The sequence below is a fragment of the Sorex fumeus genome, unplaced genomic scaffold, assembly GCF_029834395.1.
Source record: "Sorex fumeus unplaced genomic scaffold, SorFum_2.1 ptg000008l, whole genome shotgun sequence".
NCBI lineage: Eukaryota > Metazoa > Chordata > Mammalia > Eulipotyphla > Soricidae > Sorex > Sorex fumeus.
Window position 1 is genome coordinate 71,492,084 of NW_026606065.1, and position 23,164 is coordinate 71,515,247.

General features: G+C 34.7%; 1 protein-coding gene across 1 annotated transcript in view; it reads left to right on the forward strand.

Annotated features, from left to right (window-relative positions):
- LOC130018210 (proteasome assembly chaperone 3-like) overlaps nucleotides 1–15,855 on the forward strand; it is a 31,098-nt gene extending 15,243 nt beyond the window's left edge. Inside the window, exon 2 of the mRNA XM_056108979.1 lies at nucleotides 15,760–15,855. Within this exon, the coding sequence (XP_055964954.1) occupies nucleotides 15,760–15,855 (96 nt within the window). The remainder of the gene's footprint in view (nucleotides 1–15,759) is intronic.
- Nucleotides 15,856–23,164: the final 7,309 nt, after the last annotated feature.

Here is a 23,164-nt window from a genome sequence, read left to right on the forward strand (position 1 = left end):
TGCATATATATTAAGCCTTTTAATATCTTTCGGGACAAATATGTATCTTTTTTTCTATTTACTATAGTGTTAATTCTGTTGTGAAACACTTGAAATTTTTTTTAAAAAAAGGACAATTAGTATTTATGTAATTAATAGTCAATTTAAATCTACAATTTTTTTAAATGTACGAGTACTGCTATTTATTCAGCCACTGATTAGGCTGTTAAATCTACTATTAAGTTGATATTTTGATAGTTTTATTCTATTTTATGTACTTGTTTCTAACATTTGTTTATATAAATATGGCACCAGACATGCCAATAAGTACTATTAATTTTAAAGAATGATTTTCAATTTATTTCAAATGTTTCTTATGTTCAAAATATATAATTTTGTAATCATTATTATGTAGTTTCTATGTAGCTTAAATGATGTATATGACTTATTATGTAGTTTATAATTTCTAGTATTTTTTTTTGTCTGTGGTCATTTACCTAGAGTTTATAGTGTCAGGAGCCCTTTTGGTATGGCAGTGCTGTCACAGCCTCTTGGACATGCTTCAGTTACCAGGCAACAACAGTAAAGAATCACTGCCAATTTGGACTTTTTCTCTTCAACTTCTCCATTTCCAGTGGAAAGCGGAATTAAGAGTTTGGAAATTTAGACAGTTCCTGTCATGTCTCCAGATCACCCCATAGAACCAGGCATCACGCTGAAGTCCTCTTCACTGCTGGGACTTGCCCTATGTGAGTGAATGATAAAGACCACTGTAGAAGGCCATTATTGAGAAATGCACCATGCTATCTGGGCTAACTGTCTGGGCTTCTTCACTGGGATGTTTATGTCCCTTTGGTTTTGAGAAAGTAAACCAACTTTTATAGTCTGACTAGAACCTCTAATTATTTTTCCATTAAGAGTAAGAACCACTAGATGTAAAAAAAAATTTCCTCTAAAAAATAAAATAAAGTGTTGCAAGAGTGATAACCTATCATATAGTATTGCACCATAACTGCAGTCAGTTTCCTTTGAAAAACTGAATCATTTCTATTTTCTTTCTGTCTAAAATAGAAGAATACACTCAACAATATTTTAGATATCATATTAAACATCTACAAAAATTACTGCATCTGAATTTATCTTCAGAATAGATACTTAGGAATGAACATATTGAATTTAAATATGTGAACAATGTAAGGAATTCACTGGTGTTCCACAGGGAAAATATATTACAATAAACTAGAAATGAAATGATTAATAAACAATAGCACAGCGGTAGGGCATTTGCCTTACAAGCGGCCAACATGGCCGACCCGAGTTCGATTCCTCGCCCCTCTCGGAGAGCCCGGCAAGCTACCGAGAGTATTCGATATGCCAAACACAGTAACAACAAAGACTCCAATGGAGATGTTACTGGGCCTGCTCGAGCAAATCGACGATCAACAGGAGGGCCTTTACCTTTAGGGCTGGAGCGATAGCACAGCGGTAGGGCGTTTGCCTTGCACGTGGCCAACATGGTGACCCGAGTTCGATTCTTCTGCCCCTCTCGGAGAGCCCGGCAAGCTACCGAGAGTGTTCAATATGCCAGACACAGTAACAACAAAGTCTCCAATGGAGACGTTACTGGGCCCGCTCGAGCAAATCGATGATCAATGGGAGGGCCTTTACCTTTACCTTTACCTTTACCTTTATGCCTTCATTGTGGTATAAATGTGTCTCAGATTCAGCATCAATTTAAACTTAGTATACTATCATAAAATTGTTGCCTCAACAACTGATGTTATCCATGTGGCATATGAACTGTTGATGTTTTAAGGCAAGATATTAACTGTCATACCAACAGTACTGCAAGTGCTAATAGAAATCAGCTAATTTACATAAAAACCAGAACATTTTTGACTATAAATTTGCTTATGGATGTCTATATTTGTAGCAAAACATATATAAATATAAATATATAATTGAAATACCTAGAAGAAAAATATAACTATATTACAGCATAAAAAAACTGTCTTTATACCCAAGAAGAAAGTAATTAGGAATTAATATATTCAAAAATATGTTATAATTCTCCTCGGAAAATTCTACCTTTATATAAAAATTTTTGATTCTACAAACTATCTTAGAAAACTAAATTTATATTATAAAAGAACACTATAACTATTCCCAAATAGAATTTATTAATTGGGTTAACAAATTATCCTCTTGCTGGCGATATTGAGAAGGATCATTTATATGCTTTATTTATTCAAATAACATTTAAAATACTAAAAATTATATTTAAGATATAATTTTGTACAGTACATTGGTAAGAATCATTTATTTTTTCTTTTATGTATTTTCCATTATCTGTGCCTTTGTAAATAAATTTTCTTATTCTACACATACCCATTTTTACTAATATTGCTTTTTTAAGGAGCCTACTTATCTATTCCTATTATGTATGCATCAAATTCATGCAAAATAAAATAATTTGAAAGTAGGGAACTTGTCATAATTTATCCACGAAATATGAACGCAACTAATGTAAGCAGTCTAGATACATACACAATTTTTATATGTTATTGTGATCTACATATCTAGATATAACTGCCTCTGTTATGCTTTTTTAGATAATAAGCATAAACTTTTTAGTAATATGAAATAATCTTATTATGTATGTGGATACTTGCTATATCCAACGTAAAAACAGCTGAAAGTGCATACTCTGAAATGCAATGACAGTAAACATAGCACTAATTTTTCTCACTAGCACGAGGATTCTAGAGGCTATTAAAAGCTTGTCCACTTTGGCACTGTGTTTCTTTGTAAGAAAAACAAAAAGCTCCAATCTTTTTTATTCAATTAAAATCACCATTCTAATATCTTTCTGGATCTACTACTACAGCTATTGTTGCTCATTAATTGCTTTCTCATATTAGTGCACAATAACATAAACATAATTATAAACTCATTACCTGTTAATTCATGCATTCTTTTACCATTTTTCAATAGCAAATCCAATTTTGAATTGCTAACATTCTTTGAATCTCTACAATATTGTCTCAATGTATCACAATTAATAAATTTCCTTTTGAATGGCTTCACATGTATTTATACCAAAGTATGCAGTTTAAATCATATAAGCTAAAGTATAGTATGTAACCTCTTTGTTGTAGAGAAATCTGTCTAAAAAGACTACAGATAATATTTTATTTATTTAAATAAACAGAAACAAGTTGTGACAGCATATTTACTGGTGCTGACAAAATGTAATGCATGTATTACTAAATATCTCATAATTAAATAAATAAAGTATCCTAAAATGCCCTAATAAGTACACAAGTTACAACTATAGATTCATAATTGTGTCCTAGTTTCAGATATAATCATCATGCTATTATTACATTATTCCATGTGATATTTATATTTAGATAATTTAAAAAACAAATATACTTGTTTAATTTCAACGTTACTGAGTTATAGTCCTAAACTATTTTATATATAAACAATTTAAATACTATTACTAAATTAATAATAAATAAATGACATTAAAAAAGAATAAAGAGATGACAAATATATTTCCAGGTTTGCTTCAGAATTAGTCACATTAGTCAAGATAGAAAAACAATCTAGGTAATTTCTTTATATCTAGATAGATACATATATACAGATATCAACATGGAGAACAATCATAAAAGTATAGATTTGTGCTCTATAAAATATAAAATCTACCTGTAATTTGGTTACCTAACATATACTCCGTTAATACAAGACTTGGCACAAAAATTTTATCCTTAAAAAAATTATTGACCTTTGTGTCAGGAATAATGTACCTGAAGGTATATGACGTTATATGAAGAGGATATATGAAGAAGATAACTACTAACGCAGCTCGTAGGAGTGGTGCTAGTTATATGGTAAAAAATAAGTGAAAATACCTGAACTAATTTATGTTCAGATTTTGTATCTCTTCAGAGTGTTAAATAAATTCTTTATATTAATTATGCTTTAATTAAGTAGTGGGGTAGGAACACTGTAAGAAAATAAACTTTAAATTAAGTCCAAAGTAAAATTTTGTTGCACAAATATTCAAAGAAGATAATGCAAAATGCAAATCTTTAAGAGACTTGTACTCAAGATACCACAAAACAGTAGGGCTATAAAGAATGATTTATCATTTATATTGCAGAATATAATTAGTAACTAGACAGTTACACCCACCAACTGCCGTGTAACTCCAACTACGGCCAGGATCCAGAGATTATCACACTCAGCTCCCGGGAGAGAACAAGGCAGAGTCTCCTACCCTGTGCCTGACTGTCTCCACCAGGGCCCAACAGCTGAAGACCTCGGGGCCCAGCCAAGGCCATGCTGGGACCACTCTCCACACACTTGGATGAGCCTCACGCATAAAAGAACTGGCAGAGGAACTCAGGTGTGTGGGACCCGGGGCTGAGATCTCCAAGCCTGCACGGTTTGGGACTGGACCTGCCAGTAACTAGACAGTTACACCCACCAACTGCCGTGTAACTCCAACAATGGCCAGGGTCCGGAGATTATCACACTCAGCTCCCAGAAGCGCGTGGCCGCATTCACGGCCGCGTGACATCTTATCATCTCATTCCTACTTTGGACAAACTGGCAGACTACCAAATGTAACCTGCCCACACGGCAGAGTCTGGTAAACTCCCCGTGGTATACCCAATATGCCAAATACCAGTAACAATGATGGGTCTCATTCTCCTAACCCTGAAAAAGCCTTGAATATGGCACTTTTAAAAAAAATCTCAGGGCTAGGACGAAGAAGACGTAACTGGCACCTGCTCGAGGCAATCGACGAACAACAGGGTGGTTGTGATTGTGGAATTAAGCAGAGGGAAACTTGCTAAGAGATTACACAAAATGTATAAACAAGAAGTTGCACAGGCGGTAAGGAAAGAAAATAGGAAGAAAGTGTAGGAGAGAGAGAGTAAAAGGAGAAAAGTGAGAAAGAAAATAAAAAAAGGGAGAAACTTGGCAGTACTGATATTACCTGCTGATTGAGAAGATGGCTGAAATATAGTGAAGGGGCACCTACCGCTGTTCTCACATAAAATGATTTCATACCATTCTGTAAGTTCACTGAACTTGCTACTTCATGTTAACCGACATTAGACCAACTAGAAATTTCTAAACCTCGAAGTCACTTCTAATATCTTCATATGATTCCGGGGCTTCAATTTAGCAACAGTGCTTTCGCTAAATAAATTCTCCCAGAATATTTTTCTGACATGGTGATTACTTCCTCATCTCTCATTGGGTGGAGGTTAAAGTCGTACTGAGCTAACAAGAGGGACACTGAAGCTCTGCTTGTAAGAGAAGACCCGGTACGAAGCATAATCATGTCCAGGAGCGGAACCTCAAGGAATGTCTGCAAAATCATGGGTAAGAAAGAAGATAATGCAAAATGTAAATACTCTAAGGCACTTGTACTCAAGATAGCAGAAAACAGTTGGGCTGGAAATCACCATATTATAAAGGATTCAGTTCATGTTTTTCAAGATCTCCTTATGAAGTTTTTTTTTTTTTACTAAGTAAAGCAAAAATATATTGCTTTATTTAATAAATCTCAGTAAAGTTGTTATCTCTTTAAACAATAATGATCTGAGAGCCAGTTTTTTTATTTTAGACCACTGACAGATAAGTTATTGATTTTCAAATAGGCTAATTGTCTAATTATTCTATAAAATATTATTTTTCATGCGATCTAGTTTGTATATTAAATGTTTTTTGCTAGTGACATATTTGTATATATGTATATCACAATCACAATCACAACCATCCTGTTATTCGTCGATTGCCTCGAGCAAGTCCCAGTAATGTCTCCTTCGTCCTAGCCCTGAGATTTTTTTAAAAAAGTGTCATATTCAAGGCTCTTTCAGAGTTAGGAGAATGAGACTCTTCATTTGTTACTGGTATTTGGCATATTGGGTACGCCAAGGGGAGTTTGCCAGACTCTGCCATGTGGGCAGGTTACATTCGGTAGCCTGCCAGTTTGTCCAAAGTAGAAATGAGACAATAAGATGTCGCGTGGCCGACATAACATACCTTGATATATTTAACCATTACTGACATTTATATGTATATACACATGGATAATACAAATAAAATTTAGATAAGTTTTGGAGTAAATTTTCACTATTCTTTGAAAGATATTATGTCATCTAGAACTTTTAATCAAGTTAACATTTTTATCTTAATGCTTTCTATCTAATTTTATATATGCCAACACATTTAAGGGTATTTGTGCTCTGTGTATAATTATTTTATCATTGTACTATAACTTTTAATGTTTAAGCAAGAGTTTAATCCATGTTTAGAAGTTCTCACATGATTCTCAAAGCAGCTGTGGGATATCATTATTTGCCATTCAAATCATACATAGAAACTGAAGTACAGAAATATTAAATAAGATATAATAAGATAAACCAAAAAAAAAAGATAAACCAAGACTAGAATTGGATATCAAGCAGTTTGACTCCAGACTCACTTATTGATTTGGGAAGTTTAGGACTATGTGTTTAAAGATTTTACAAATTCTATTAAAAAATTTTGACTCGTTAAAATGGTAAGAAAAAGTATTCGGGGGTCATGAGGGAAGTATCAAGACAAGATCAGACTCAACACTGATTATACCACAAAAGGTAGAGCTTTGTAGCTAAGAATCAAGCAGTTGTGTTAAACTTCATGAGACCTACTAGGAAAACACAAAATGGGGTAAATTTGTGCCAAACTGGCCAGTGTAATTAGATAATAATGGTGGAATGAGAAATTTGAATAGATACATAGAGGCATGAGAATCAGATATAAAATGTTCAGGATTCTCTCTAGAAGACATGAATATTGTTAAAAATGGAATAAGCTGTAGTTAGATAGTGCAGTACATAGGGCAATTACTTTGCATAGGCTGATCTGGTTTTAAATCCCCACACTCTATATTCCTCACACATCAGTTCCTGGGGATTATCAGGATGATCCCTGAGTGCTGAGCCAGAACAAAGTCTTGAGCATCAGAAGGTGGGTCCCCATACCCAAACTAAATAAATCCATAAATAAATCCAGCTAAAGACACCTGGTAAGAACCAAGGCTCATTCCTAATGAAGAAAACTAATTAAAGTGTGTTCTAGAAGCATATCTTGGGGCCATAAAGAGATAGAGATTCACTTACCTTCCATATGGTAGACCTGGGTTCCATCCCTGGCACTGCACATGATCCCTTGAGATCTCCCAGAAATGATCCTTCAGCACAACTTTATATGGTGCAAAAGAAAAACAAACAAACAAACAAACAATATGTTGTCGATTTACAAGAATAACAAATATTTTCAGTGGTAAGTTCATTAAAAATCATCTGAATTAACCTACCTTCTTTATAGAGGAAATCGCTGAACATTTATGTCCATTTGCTTTCGCAAAGTCATTTGTTTGATGGAAGAAGCAAGACCATTACATCATCCTATATTTTACTACGACTCCACTAATGTCTCCTGTTATATTATTTACAAAAAACACCAATATATATGAAGTTCTATGTTCCAAAATGCACGATAGTTCAACTTACAATAGATAAAATTGGTTTTCTAATGTCTAACAAAAAATGGATTATCAGCTTTGTTATTTTTCTCTCATCTATTTAAACCTGTTTTTAAAAATCTAAGTTTACTAACAAGTAGCATAATTATTGCTTAAATTGGTGCTGATTGAGTAGTTAAAAGGATCTTTAAAGTCAAATGGAAGTCTATGGGAATAGATTAAATTTCATTCTCCATAGTAAAGGTTTTCTATGTAGCTGTAAATGTAAAACTATGCGAGAACATTGTTTTAGCACCTGTTTTATTGCTTGCATTTGATCTAATTAGTGTATTTAAAGACAGCCCTATTGGTTACACCATATGGTTTATAGTCATTAGTATAATAATAGATGTATCATTTAAAATGGTGCTCACCAAATGAATACTATTGTTCCCTTATGCAAGGTTTTTTTTTGGGGGGGGGCACAGAAAGTTGACTGAATAAATCACAATTTTAAATCTCAATCATAGTAGAAAAGAAATTCTAGATGACATAAAAGCAAATTTGCTACAGTGGTTTATTATGAGGGAATATCTTTATGATTTTTTGATATGTCTAACCCTAATAATGATATTTTAAATAAAATATTAATGACAATGAATCTAACAATTTTAGTTGTAAAGATGAGCCATCTTCTGTTTTTGCAAAACAGGGTTTCACTTTGAGAAATTTAACTTGCTTTTTATTCACACTAATTTCAGTTGTTATTAAAATAAGAAACGTCTTTTTCTGATGAGAAAAGTTTAATAAAATGTAAGGCAGGACATAGGTTGTTATAAAGTATGGAAAAAAGCTTAACAAACTGCAAAACCCCCTTTGTTTATAGTTTGTTCCTAGATGACAACACATAGAAGTTAATTTATCTTCTTGGCGAAAGCTACAGAGGTAACAACTAAAGCAAGAATCCATAAGGGAACTGTAAAAAACTATGCACGCAGAAGGTTGTGTGTTTGCGGGCTCTCTGGACGACTCTATCTCACCACCCGCGTTCGGTGCCCTAGAGCCGCTGCGTGTGGCCTGCATCGGGACAGCTGTTGACCAAGGGCAGATGAAGGAAGAGACGAGGGCCAGGCCGGTTGATCTTAGTGGCAGCTTATTACAAGGAAGTTTATCCCATAGAAGAACTTATGTTGTGGAGGGCCTAGGTTCTCTCAAGCACATGTTCCCCTTGCTAGTCTCTCAGTAGTTCATCTTTCAGCCCTTCCTCTCTCCTCTTTCAGCTCCCTTCTAGTCTAGCTGACACTCCACCCAGTCAGGTAGCCAAATCAACATAAGAAAGCCCTTCCTGACTGCCCCAGGCAAAATATCTCTTAAGGTGTTTTTCTCTTTTCCTCAGTCCAATAAACTATCAACTATTTCTGAGGTTATGCAGGAAGGACAGAACAGTGTTATCCTACAGGGAACAAAATTTAAAGAAAATGAGAGAACACTGATTTTCAGTTGGTTAATCAACACATACACATGAATAGACTTTGAACAGTTTTTAGATATATGTGTGAAAAGAACCTACATTTAAACTGTCACTGTAATACTGTCCTCTCATTGTTCATAGATTTGCTCGAATGGACACCAGTAACGTCTCCATTGTGAGACTTGTTACTGTTTTTGACATATCGAATACACCACAGGGACCTTGCCAGGCTCTGCCGTGTGGGCAGGATATTCTCAGAGAGTTTGCTGGGCTCTCTGAGAGGGGCAGAGGAATCAAACCCGGGTCGGCCGCGTGCAAGGCAAACAAACACTCTACCCACTGTGCTAACCAGCCTTACCTTTAAACTATGAAATTTAAACTATGAAATTTAAATTTAATAAAATATATCTAGAAACTTGAATGTATACTCATTAGTTTTTAAGTAAAATATTATAATTTCCATCTAGAAATGATAAATGTAAATATAAAAGAGAAAAAAAGCATACATTGGTCACTGACTTAATCACTGTCACTGTCACTGTCTTCCCATTGTTAATCAATTTTTGCTCGAGCAGGCCCAGTAACATCTCCATTTTGAGACTTCTTGTTACTGTGTTTGGCATATCGGATACGTCACGGGTAGCTTGCCAGCTTTGCGGGCAAGATATTCTCGGTATCTTGCCAGGCTGTAACTTGCCCTGTGGGCAAGATACTCTCCATAGCTTGCCAGGCTCTCCAAGAGGGGCGGAGGTGTTGCCGAGAGGGGCGGCGGAATCAAACCCTGCTCTGCCGGGCTGGCTGCGTGCAAGGCAAATGCCCTACCACTGTGCTATCACTCCCGTATATATGTATATATGTGTGCATGTCTATGTGTGTGTATATAGAATGGGTCTCTGACTTTATATATGGTATTGATGTGTGTGTGTGTGTGTGTGTGTGTGTGTGTGTGTGTGTGTAATTAGAAAAGGAAATAAAGTCCTTAGGCTTCCACTCTCTTATGGCTCAAGGTGATATTTGGATTTGGACTTTCGAACTTGATAATCCCCATCAAGAGAACTGTGTGAACTCAACACACATATTCCCTTCTCACTCCTCCTGACTTTTATACTTTATGTTTCCAGCATCTATTTCATATTCATGGAGGCCAATGCTGTCATATTATATTTGCCAATTAATACAGCTTGATTCATTCCCCATGATGTAACAGTCTCTTACTCTGGCTCATGTGTTCCTTACATTACTGCTATTTAGTATTGTTTTGCTCTTGGGTCTGCTGTCCTTGGCTTTTTCAAAAAGTAATATTCCAACCACTAAAAGATTTTTTGTCATACATGCTAAAGTCATATCAATGTCACCCATTAATATTTTTGCTTAGACACAACTCCAATTTAATTATTCTCCTTCAACTTCATTATTATTTTCTGCCCTGAATAAAATAAAGTTACACTGAGATGTTCACATTGCTTCATTTATGGGTATATACAGTGGGATATGCGGCTCTTGGAATTTTAATAAACCTTTGACTAGGTTTACACAGCTTTCTAGAAATAAAGTAAAGATCATTTATTGTTTCATATATTATTTCCTTTATGCCTGGTTATACTTGTGATGGGCTTCCCTAATCAAAAATCCCTCTTCTGCTTTTGTTTCAGTGATGTCTTTACTTAATTCCCTACCTATTCCACCAACTTGTTTCCATAAATGGTACTTCATTGTTGTGAAAGCAATGAATGCCAAATTTTTTCAGTATATATCACTGTCACGGTCACTGTCCTCCTGTTGTTCATCGATTTGCTTGAGAGGGCCCAGTAACATTGTGAGACTTGTTACTGTCTTTGGCATATTGAATACATCACAAGTAGCTTGCCATGCTTTGCTGTGTGGGCGAGATACTCTCGGTAGCTTGCTGAGCTCTCTGAGAGGGGCAGAGGAATATATCAGTGGATATAAATATATAAAATATCATGATTAGAGAACACTGGTTACTTTTGTCTACTTAGCTTCTATTAAGAAATAGTCAGGCTATTTTGAGGGATAGCAAATCTGTTAAATCTGTTCTCATTGACTAGGGGATGATTATGCAAATTATGAAATTTTAACTAAGTGGACCATTATGATGATGATAAAATTATAGGTGTAATAAATATGTAAAAAAGCAAAAGGTAAGTTTAAACATAAGTACATATACATTAAAATTTTATTTATATAAAAATATCCTTTGAAATATTATATTTGTTTAATTGATTTTGTTTTATTAGTTTAATCAATTTGTTTAATTGAAATGACATGCATTATATCATTACCTATATTTCAATATGCTTTACTTTTCAGTAGTTTATTTTGAAACATAGATAATGAGATAATTTATGATTATATAAGTGATATTATAATCATATATTATTATACAAATGACAATAAATAATAAACACATGCTGCATGTATTACATTATGTTCACCCTTATAAGTCTAGTGTTTTCCTTCACCAAATGATTGTTCCCTCGGTCGGGATGGGAGATGTGTGCAGAAAGTAGATAAAGGACCAAATATCATAACCTCTCAGTGTCTGTATTACAAAACATAATGCCCAAAAGTAGAGAGAGAGAGAATATGGGGAATATTGTCTGCCATGGAGGCAGGGGGAGGGTGGGAAAGGGGGGGTATACTGGGGATATTGGTGGTGGAAAATGTGCACTGGTGGAGGGATGGGTGTTTGATCATTGTGTGATTGTAACCCAAACATGAGAGCATGTAACTATCTCACAGTGATTCAATAAAATTTAAAAGAATAAAAGAATTTTAAAATTTTAAAATTTAAAAGAATAAAAAATATATAAAAATAATAAATTGAAACATAAAAAACCCAAAACAATGATATATCATCTCAAACCACAGACACACATCCAAAAGAACAAAAGCAGCAAGTATTGGAATGGATATGGGAATAAAAGGACTCTTATTCATTGCTGGTGGGAATGCCAGCTGGTCCAGCCTTTTTGTAAAACAATATGAACTTTTCTCAAAAAACTATAAATTAAATTCACATTTGACCAAGCATTACCATTTCTGTGAAGATATCCTTAAGATGCAAAAAAATATAATAGAAATGATATCTTCACTTGTATGTTTACTGCATCACTATTTATAATAGCCAGAATCTGGAAAAAATATACCGAGTTCCCTAGGACAGACAACTGGTTGAAGAAACTTTGGTATATTTACACATGGAGTACTATGCAGCTAATAGAAATGATGATACTGGGAAATTTACACATAAGTGGATGGACATGGAGATTATCATGCAAAGTGGAATGCCTCAGAAAGAGAGGGACAGTCATAGAATGACTGTACTCATTTGTAGAATATAAAGTAACGGAATAGGAGACTAACACCTAAGGACAGTAGAGATAAGGGTCAGGAAGACAGCTCCACAGCCTGGAAGCCACTTTCCCATAATGGGGTACAGGACAACTGGGATAGAGATGGGACCACTAAGTAAATGATGGCTCAAGGGCTCGCTCTGGTTGGGAGATGTGTGCTGAAAGTAGACTATGAACCAAACACGATAGCCATTTAGTACCTCTATTTCAAATCTTAACACACAAAGGAAGAGAGAGAGTAAGAAGGAATATGCCTGCCACAGAGGCAGGGGGTGGGAATGGGTGGGTGTGACAGGAGGGACACTGGGAATGTTGGTGGTGAAGAATGGCTCTGGTGGAAGAATGGTTTAACGACCATTGTCTGACTGAAACGTAATCACAAAAGTTTGTAAGTCTGTAACTCTATCTCATGGTCATTCATTATAAAATAAAATAAAATAATCAAAACATTAAAAAATAATAATACAGTAAAAATATATTTCTAATAAAAATGAAAATACAAAAATAAAAAAACTCAAAAATGATTGTTCCTTTTTCTGAGTATTTAGGTGGTCATAAGTTCCTTCATTTTTTGTCTATTATCCTATTCATCTGTAATTTAATATTTTCTATGGTAGTAGATTTTCTTTCTCTTAATATGTTTGTGCATTGTATAGATTTCTGTAGTTATCAGTCCCACATAGATTATCATAACATTTTAAGTACTTTTAAGTTGATAATAATTTTGGTTTTCTATAAAGTTTCTTCAGAGTCATTATGTCTCCATTTTATGTTTTGGACATTATAATTGACCACTTTTATACTTTATATCTACTGGAAAGTATATTACTTATAATTGTTAATTAAAATTTGTATACCTGCTATGAGTGAGTGGTTTGGATACCACCATTACAATAGTAGAATATTTAGAATTTAATTTTATATTTTTCTTACTAGTAGGTTTATTCTTTAAAGCTCAGACCTTACTTCTGGCTCTGCTCTCAGGGACAACTCCTGGCAGTGCTCAGGACACTTACATATTGACACAAATCAAACCCACTTCAGCAGCATGCAAGGCAAATGCTTTACTATATCTCCTACCCCTTTGACATATTTTACGTTACTCACTAATGAATATAGCAAAAAAGTCATTCTATTATTGTTTGAACAAATCTGTCAGAGGAGAGACAGGTGGCAGAGAGAGTTTATTTCCAAAATACTGGAATCTAAGTAGGTTGTGTTTATATTCTAGATATGCATTTAGAATCTCAATATCTTCTAAGAAATAGTCCATAGTATTTTAATTTTTTGGTGGGTCACACCCAGCATTGCACAGGGGTTACTCCTGGCTCATACACTCAGAAATTACTCCTGGTGGTGCTTGGGGGACCATATGGGATTCTGAGAATCGAACCTGGGTTGGCCACGTGCAAGGCAAATGCCCTACCCACTGTGCTATTGTTCCAGCCCCAATGTTTTAATTTTTTAACCCTTATATCTGTTTAATTATGATTAGTTTCTGGAAATTTATCTTGATTCTTTGCTTGGAAGATACCTATTTTTTTCTTCTTCTTTATTGATGGGTTGATTATTGTGCTTTAGGTAAAGATGTTGCTTCTTGATTAAACAGGTTATTCTTGTATAAAAAATTAATCTTGGGGGGTTTGGTGCCGCCAGCAGGTCAATCTATACCTGTGAGACTGCGAGTGCAACAGCAGCCTGATGGCGCCTTCAGACTGCCAGACTAAAATTCCTGCTGTGCCTTTGGCCAGACCCCAAAAATCTGGGGAAAAGTTTACTAAGAAAGTAAATGGCCAAAAATTAGATATGTGGGAGACACACCCACAAACCACCTCCGGCTCAGCTATATAATTGGAGGCATGGCCTCTCTGGTTCCTGATTGAACTGCTTAATGACCATGATTCCAGAGTCTCAGAAACAAATCTCAAAACCCAGTGACTTTTTAGAGAAACGTGTCAAGTACCTGACGTAGGTTATAGGCGCTGGACCACCCCAGGTGGGAATAGGTTTTGTGTCTTGGCCTTTTTCCCCTGTTAGTCCGGTGGCCGCAATCCTCCAGAGGCCACTGGACAGTCAGATTTGGGCCCACAGTGACGAGACACATGGAGCCTCATGGAATGGAGGTGGAGCCAGCCCTTTCCTCCCTGTGCCATCGAGACCTCGAGTCGCTGCCCACAAATGGCCTCTATGGCTCCTGATCAAGCTGCTTAACGGTCGTGATCCCCGAGACTCAGAAACAAATCTCGAAACATAGCAGCATTAGGCAGAAATGCTTCCGGACCATGCTATTGCCGGGCCACCCCAGGGAGGAAAGGGTGCTTTCCCTCCACCTGCTCCCCTTTGGTGGCTCGGTAGCTGCCATCCACCAGAGGCCATTGGACAGTCAGGTTTGGGCCCATAGTGATGAGACACGTGGGGCCTCACAGGATGGGGGTGAAGCCGGCCATTTCCCTCCACCCCAACGAGACCCCAAGTCGCTGTCCATGAACAGTTTTTTCTGGCTCCTGATCAAGCTGCTTAATGGCCATGATCCAAGAGACTCAGGAACAAATCTTGGAACCCAGTAAGTTTTGGTAGATATCCCTACAGATTTAATCATTAACATTTTGGAATTTCAAAATTGTGTGGCCACTACTGCAGCCACATAACATCATATGTTATTCATAACCAGTAATAGAAAAAAAATTGTCTATAGTTGCCTTTTCAGCAGATCTGAGTGTTAGAGTAAAATCCCAAATAATAATGGTTGGTCTGGTCAAAATATTGAATGTAATCAAAGTAGAGAGAGAGTAATGTGGAAATCATCTGTCCCACAGGTAGGGGGAGGGTGTGGCATGGGGGCATACTGGGGTTTTTGAGGGTGGAGAATGAGCACTGGTGAAGGGACAGGTGTTTCATTGTACGACCAAGACTTAAACCTGAAAGCTTTGTAACTATTCCCACGGTGATTCAATAAATAAAATTATAAAAAATAAAAAAATAATCTTGCATATTAGTTCCTTCTCAGAAACGTTGTTTCTGGGTACCTCTAAAACTCTTCTGATGCCCAAATTGCTGTGTTGCCCTTACTGGTCTCAAGAGAAGCAGAATAGTGTAATAGTGTATGTGTGTGTGTGTGTGTGTGTGTGTATGTGTGTGTGTGTGTTTACCAATCAGATAGAAAAGTTTGCTATCAAAGGAATGCAGCAAAATAGAACAATGTAACTGACACTCTCAATTGAGAAAAATATAAATCCCATGGGCCAAACACATGTACAAGAACATTTATACATACTAAATGCATGTAAAGTGTAAGAAGTTTTATCAGTTTTCCATCTCTACCTACACAAAGTCCATAAATTCTCTCTTTACTGTCCCATGAATTATCTTGACTAAGACCACTTCTGGCATTTTCTCAGGTACCTGCAGGGCTCATTCTGGCTATACCATCTCCCACAGTGTGGACAGATGGCTCCAAAAATTTGACTAATGCAGACGGCAGTCGTCTCTTTTGACAAGTTGTGAACGGGTGATAGTGCAGACCCAAAAGAAAGCTTTTTCTTTTCCCATTCTCACCTGTGAGGGGTTCTTACAAAGTGTTTTTCATAGAGAATGAGAGCTCTTCTATCTCAGGGCCTCTGTTTTGTTTTAGAGTTAGTCATGTTATGTGGAAAAAAAGAAAAAAAACTGAGCAACATCAGGGAACGGAGGAAGCAATAAAAACATACTGAAAATGATTATAGGTTAAAAGTTGGCATTTGTATTCAAATGGTGTATGGATCAAGGCATGGCAATTTTCAGAAGTTAAGAAAAAGAATCAGTTAAAAAACATTTTTCTTGAAGAAAACTTAAGTACTGAACAACCAAATTGTGCTGTATGATTCTCTACCTTTAAAATATATATCATCAAAAATATAATTGACATAGATTAAGTTTGACAGAGAGCTCAGAAAATTCTTTAAAATACTCTTTCCTGCTCCACGTAGTGCACCAAAGGGTGCTTGCAATCAAAATAGAATAACATCTATATCCCATCCCATTTATTTTTTAATCTTCAGTATTCACTGTGGGACAAAGAGATTAAGTCACATCTATGTTATGGCAAAAGTACAGTCATCTAGTTGGGAGAATTTATGAGACCAGTTGAGAATAGTAAATGAGATCCGTATTTGTATTATTTCCAAAAAGACTTTTGAAAAAAGCTTAGAAATCAGACAAAAAATGATCCAAACTGTTGAATTGGTGCAGACAGACAGAGTTGAAAGGGAGAAGTGTTGAAATTCTTCATAAAGCAGGTGGGGGCATTGGTGATGGCTGTGGTTTGGAATTGTGTGCATGAGAAATCATTAAAAAAAATCAAACAGAATTTTAAAACAATCTGTCAATTGCAGTTGATTAAAATAATTAAAACAGAAAGAGAAAGATCAAAAGAATGTTCCATAAAGGATATATGTTACATCTTGACATTCGGAGAATAGGTGAAGAAGTATGGACAGTTTTCGTACTTTTTTAAAAAATTATCTTTATTCCTGAAATGATTTAAAAACAAAATGTTTAAAAAATAAAATAATTAGATAAAGAACAAAAGTATGATTATGCTATTAATTTTAAGGAAATAATTACTCCACAGATGAATTATATATAAATATGAATTATACATTTTATCTATATTTAATATATGTATTAAAACATAGTACTGTAGTACTCTCATCCCATTGTTCATCGATTTACATGGATCTTTGAGTTTATAGCATATTATGAATGATGGTGCAACAAGAAATTTTGTTGTGGATACATGTTTTTATGTTTATTTGATCTGCATGTAAGCCTATAGTTGCTGGATAATATAGTTACCCTTCCCTGAATATTAAAGATATATAAAAAAAATTGCAAAAACTTGTGCTAAATTCATAAGATTTCTTCATATCCCCACCTATTTTATTGCATATATTCCTTTTTATACCTATAAAAATTTTATACTTAGGTGTGAGTTATTTCATTATGTAGAGATTTAAAGATATTCTGGATATATTTATCTTCAGAATTTCTCAAATCATTCAATTCTATTAGCAGTTATTTTATTGTTTCCTTTGTAGCGAAAAAATGGTTAATTTTTAATGAATTTCAATTTACCTATCATTTTGCACTTGCTCGTAAGACAATTATTGTAATATAATGTTTCTTATATAGGGGTCCTGCATTTCTACTGTTGGCTCTGTTTTCGAGAATCACTCTTGAAGATGCTCAGGGAACAATATTCAGAAATCAAATTTAGACCAGTCCCATAAAAGATTTTACATCCTGTACTATATCTCTCACCCTGATGCAGAGTTTCTGACGATGTCTACTTATTTTTTATTGCATATTTTTATGATGAACTTTTGTTTTAGAATTTAGTTCGTTTGTTGTGGCTAGTTATTGATCTCCAAACTTTTTCTACTTGTAGTTTGTTGATATTGGGCATTTAGAGTAATGTTTTTCATGTAATGTCTTGGGCCATTATTCCTTTAAATTATTTCATTTTTTTCTTTTTCTTTTAAGACTCTCATTGTGATTGTACATAAAATCATGGCTTTATTTTTGATAATTGGTTAATTTTTTGCTTTTTATTCATATTTATAATAGTCATATTTTATGCTTGGTTTATGCAGTTTTCCAGATTAACAAAACTTGTCTGTTTTCAAATATGCTGCTTTGTTTCTGTCATTTCAATATTCAGCTTCAAAGTACACTTTTATGTAAGTTCTATATCTTTATATAGGCTCCATTTGGCATTAATGTTTTCTACATAATTCAATTATTTAGATATTTGTTTGAATTCATTTTAGCACATTATATAAATAAATAAATAAATAAATAAATAAATAAAGGCCCTCCTGTTGAATATCGATTTGCTCGAGCGGGCCCAGTAACGTCTCCATTGGAGACTTTGTTGTTACTGTGTTTGGCATATTGAATACGTCACGGGGAGCTTGCCAGGCTCTGCCATGTGGGCGAGATACTCTTGGTAGCTTGCGGGGCTCTCGGAGAGGGGCAGAAGAATCGAACTCGGGTTGGCCATGTTGGCTGCGTGCAAGGCAAACGCCCTACCGCTGTGCTATCGCTCCAGCCCAGCACATTATATAAAATGATTTAAAGTTTTTGACTAGCAAATTTGAGTTTCTCCTCGGTGTCAATTTCTATTAAAAGTTTGCTCATACATGATTCTACTTTGCTCTTTCATTGACTTTCTCATATATTTATTTGGTTAAACACTTGACATTTAATTAGTTTATTTATTTTTGGGGTCACACCCGTTGGTTCTCAGATATTACTTCCAGTTCTGTTCCAGAGATCCTGGCCTTTTTTGGGGGACCATAATGCAATGGGGACCATAATGCAATGGGATCCAACCGGAGTCAGCAGCATTCAAGGCAATTACCTTAACTCTTGTATGATCTCTCCAACTTCAAAAACTGGATATTTTGAACAATATAATCTGAAAATTCTGCAAATTACATGTTATAAGGACATATTTGTTCATTCTATTTGCTGTAGATATTTGTTTGATTACTTTCACTCCTTGAATAGTCGTGTAAAATTTATTCTTGTTTAAGAGCACCCACTAAAGTCTGCTTAATATGCTTACACATTTACCAAAGATTAGACTACATTTAAGTTCTGAAGTTAGGAAGATTATTAGTACTAGTATTTTCAGAGGAGGTGTTGGGTCTGATTGGTTTATGTCTTCAGTGCTGATGCTGCTCAACTGTACTTTAGTAATTACTTCTGTTTGTATCAAGATCATCATCAAGATCAATCTGTGGTAGTAGGTTCAGACATTTCCAAATATTTTCTTCAATTGTACACAGATTTTGTACAAACCTATATATGTAGTCTTATATAACCTTTATTTTGTCAAAACTTCTTAGAGTCTCATTCCATAGACTTTTTTGTTATTTTGATTATCTTTTCTCTGGTTCAAGTGCGTATGCTGCTTCCTACACTCTAACTTCAAACTTCTGCTGACTTTTTACTTTTTTATTTTATTTTTTTGGTGAACTAATGCCCCAGAGATAGGACATTTCTATTTTGATGATATTCAAGAAGTTAGAGTAAAGTAAAACAAGCCTTGTGAATGGAACTTTTCCAGGTAGATTTACTGTGATTTCCTACAGAACAGATGACATAATCACAGACTTTTAGGGACTATGCTTTATGGAATGTCTACAACACTCTTCCCCTAGAGCTGCGTGGTTCTGATACTAACTGCTCTCATGTTTCCAAGCCAGCTGATTTTACAGGGGCTGCCTCTGAATTTGTGTGTGGTGAGGTTTGGGCACGAGCTTTGGGCAAACAAAAATACCAGTGCTTAGTATGCTATCCACTTCCCCCCGCTTGTCATGAAGATTCTGAAAGAATTGCTCAAAGTCTTCATTAAAAAACTGCTTTCTTAAAAATTAAATTTGATCATTTTTCCCAGCATTGTGATAGCTTTTACTGAGGTTTATTTCACCATTCTCGAAGTGCTGTGTGCTCGATTTGGACGTTTTAAATTTAATTCTAAAGTCTTAATGAGGAAAATGTTAGTGAGAGAGGTTGCAGAAACCGAAAGACTGAACATAGGGACAAATCTAAGGTGTTAGAGAAAGTCACTGTGTTGTGGAAACAGCATGATCATTTGATTTCTACTTTGTGTGGCTCAATTCTAGTCATTAACTTTAACACTTTGAATTTTTCTTTTTACTCACTTTTGCCCATCCTTTTTTTTTCATATGTAATGGAGTTATTGATATCATCTAAAAGGTTGTTGCAAGTCTTAAATATTAATACTAGGATTCCAGCAAGTTGCGATTTTGTTTTGGCTTTTTCAAATACAGTCAAAGTCATTAATACTGTGTTAGTGAATATGTATAAAATCATAAAATCACAAGAAATACTTTGATGATTTCTCTATCTAGTGCCCATATTTTCTGGTAGTACTTTTTACTCATATCAACCTATTTTAGTAAGAGTAAGAAAAACATGGATCAAATACCTTAATTTTTATTGATATTTTTCTGCAAGATATTTTATTTATAAAAATGTTCTAACAAAATATCATCAATTTATTATCAATTAAAACATTTTCAGAATTGTGTAACATCTTTCAGGGCTAGACACAGGAAAATGATTTATCCTGGTATTTCCGATCTGAGCTTTTCTGAATTTGCTTATGGACTCTTTGATGTTGATGTGACTTGTCTAGAAACTGGACTTCAAAGAAAAAACAATATCATTAGGAAAAAAATCCCTCTCCTTCCCCATCCTATCTAATGATCATGAAACTTTAAACTTCATCTTTGGATAGGAAGAAAAAAAAAACCCTTTATTTTGAACTGTATTTTTTTCTCTTGAAAGGGAAATTGATGGAAGACTTCAAAGAACCTGTCACAAAAGGCATCATACCTTGAGTTGAAGTTGTGATTTCTGCAGACCTTAGTTCACCCCTCAGGGAGACATATAGTTTTATCTCTAAAGGCCTTAGATCTAATCATTTCTTAAAAGTAAACTAGACTTACAAAGACAGATTATAGAAAGTAGAATTTAAGCACTCTGTGCCAGTACACAAACCATCAATATTGATTTAAATTGTGTCCCTTATATGAAACAAAAACCTCAGGGTTTTATTTATATGTCCACTCCACTTTCTATAGAAACAAAACCAACTTTAGCAAATATTGTGTTTTATTTCAACAAATATCGTGCTTTATTTCAACATAGACAATTCTAGGTATATTTTTAGCTCATCTAGGCTCTGCATGATTAACCTGACGAAGAAATAAAAAAGAGATTTATAGAATTATATAAAATTTCTCAGTAACCTATAGATAGTTAAATAGTTGTATAAGATTTTTACATTAGAACAATCTAAAATATACCCAAATATCAGCTATGTAGCACTGTAGCACTGTCCTCCCTTTGTTCATCCATTTGCTCGAGCGGGCAACAGTAACATCTCCATTGTGAGAATTGTTGTTACTGATTTTGGCATATTGAATACGACTTGGGGAGCTTGCCAGGCTCTGCCAAGTGGGCGGGATACTCTTGGTACCTTGCTGAGATCTCCGAAAGGGATGGACAAATCAAAACTGGGTCTGCCACGTGGAAGGCAAACGTCCTACCTGCTGTGCTATCTCTCCAGCCCATTTTCCAGCTGTGCAAAATATTCCAGCTATGTAAAATATTTAATTTAGCAATTTCACATAGTGAAAATAGCATTCAAGATTTGTTATATTAGACCATAGTTCTTTAAATCAGGAAAATTTCCCATCTCCTTAAAGTTTACTTTCGGAATTTTATTCACTTCTTTCTTTTTCACTTGAAACTTGATCTTTCTACAAACCAGCTCCCCTGGCATACAAATGATTCATCCTGTTTCAACCATCTGTTGCCCAATCCATTGAAATAGCCCTTGCTCAAAAAGCACACAAATGTTTCAAATATTTTAAATCTCTAACAAAATTTAAAATATGTAAATTTATTATGAAGAAAAAATGCATTTATACCTATTAGTCTGTATTTTTTTACCAAAATATGTCTAAATCAGTTATTAACTATGTAGAGCAAGTTGAATCCTTTTCTGCCATAAGCCACTCCTTCTTTTATTTAATTTTATGAAATAAAAAAGGGTTCATTCATTCTAAAAATAAATATTGATTAGTTACAGGATATTTATTGCCTATCTGAGCAACAACAGAATCCAGAGTTGGTTCAATTACGTGTATATCCTCTTTTTATTATATTTAATACATACCTACTGGATTTCATTCTAATCTTCCAAATAATCAATGATATTATCAGATTTCTGCCACAAATAATAGTGAAAGCTGAGGGTTTTGTATTGCATGTATGCTATGTTATTCAAATTCTCAATGAATGTAGTAGCCAGACACTTTTGAAAAATAACAAATGTGAATTAAAATGGATATATCATTATGAACAGGAGGGTAAGGACCTGGTAACATGCGTTTAAAGAAGTAATTTTTAAACTGTTTATTGAGAGAATGGCTAAAGTGATAATTGTTTAAAACCAATGATGTTAGTAATAATGACTAATTTTAAACTGGGAAGAGTTAGAAATATATAGGTAAACTTACTATAGGAGTTGAGAAAAAGATTATTTATGATCCTAGAGATCCATGCATTCTTTAGTTTTATTTAAACTAACAATGAAGTCTAACATTTATTATGGAACTACTGAGAATGTAGAAAACTTCATAAAAATATCAGCATAGAAATTTTTATAACAAACTGTAAAGGGTACCTCAACGTCTATTTCCAAACTGATTTAATGAATACAGAAAAGGTCACACTAAAAATAACTAGACTGAATCAGGTATAAGTGTAATAACATATGCCTCATTTAATAATGAACTCTACATTTGTACTATAGTTTAAGTAGTATCATGAATGCTAATTCTGACAGCAAAGGGCTATGAACTACCTGCTGACTTGCACCCGACACATGGTCAGGCAGTCCTGAGCTAATGAAACCTTGATGTACCAGAAGGTGAATGACAGATGTGACTTGTCTAATGGGAAAAGACTTCTGTAGCATGATGGCACTTTTGGAATGACTTGGTGTCCTAAAACAGAAGTGACTGCTATCCCATCTGGTTATAAAATCCAACTGCTTAAGTTTAAATCTCCTTATATAGGCACCATACTTCCTAAGAGATTTTCTTTTTATACCCATAAACAGTCACATGCTATAAGTGCTAAGTATTTTCAGGTTCTCCTTACATATGCAGTTAGCTATTTCCAAAAGATTTCATTAAATATTTTTGACATGTTGCAGAACAT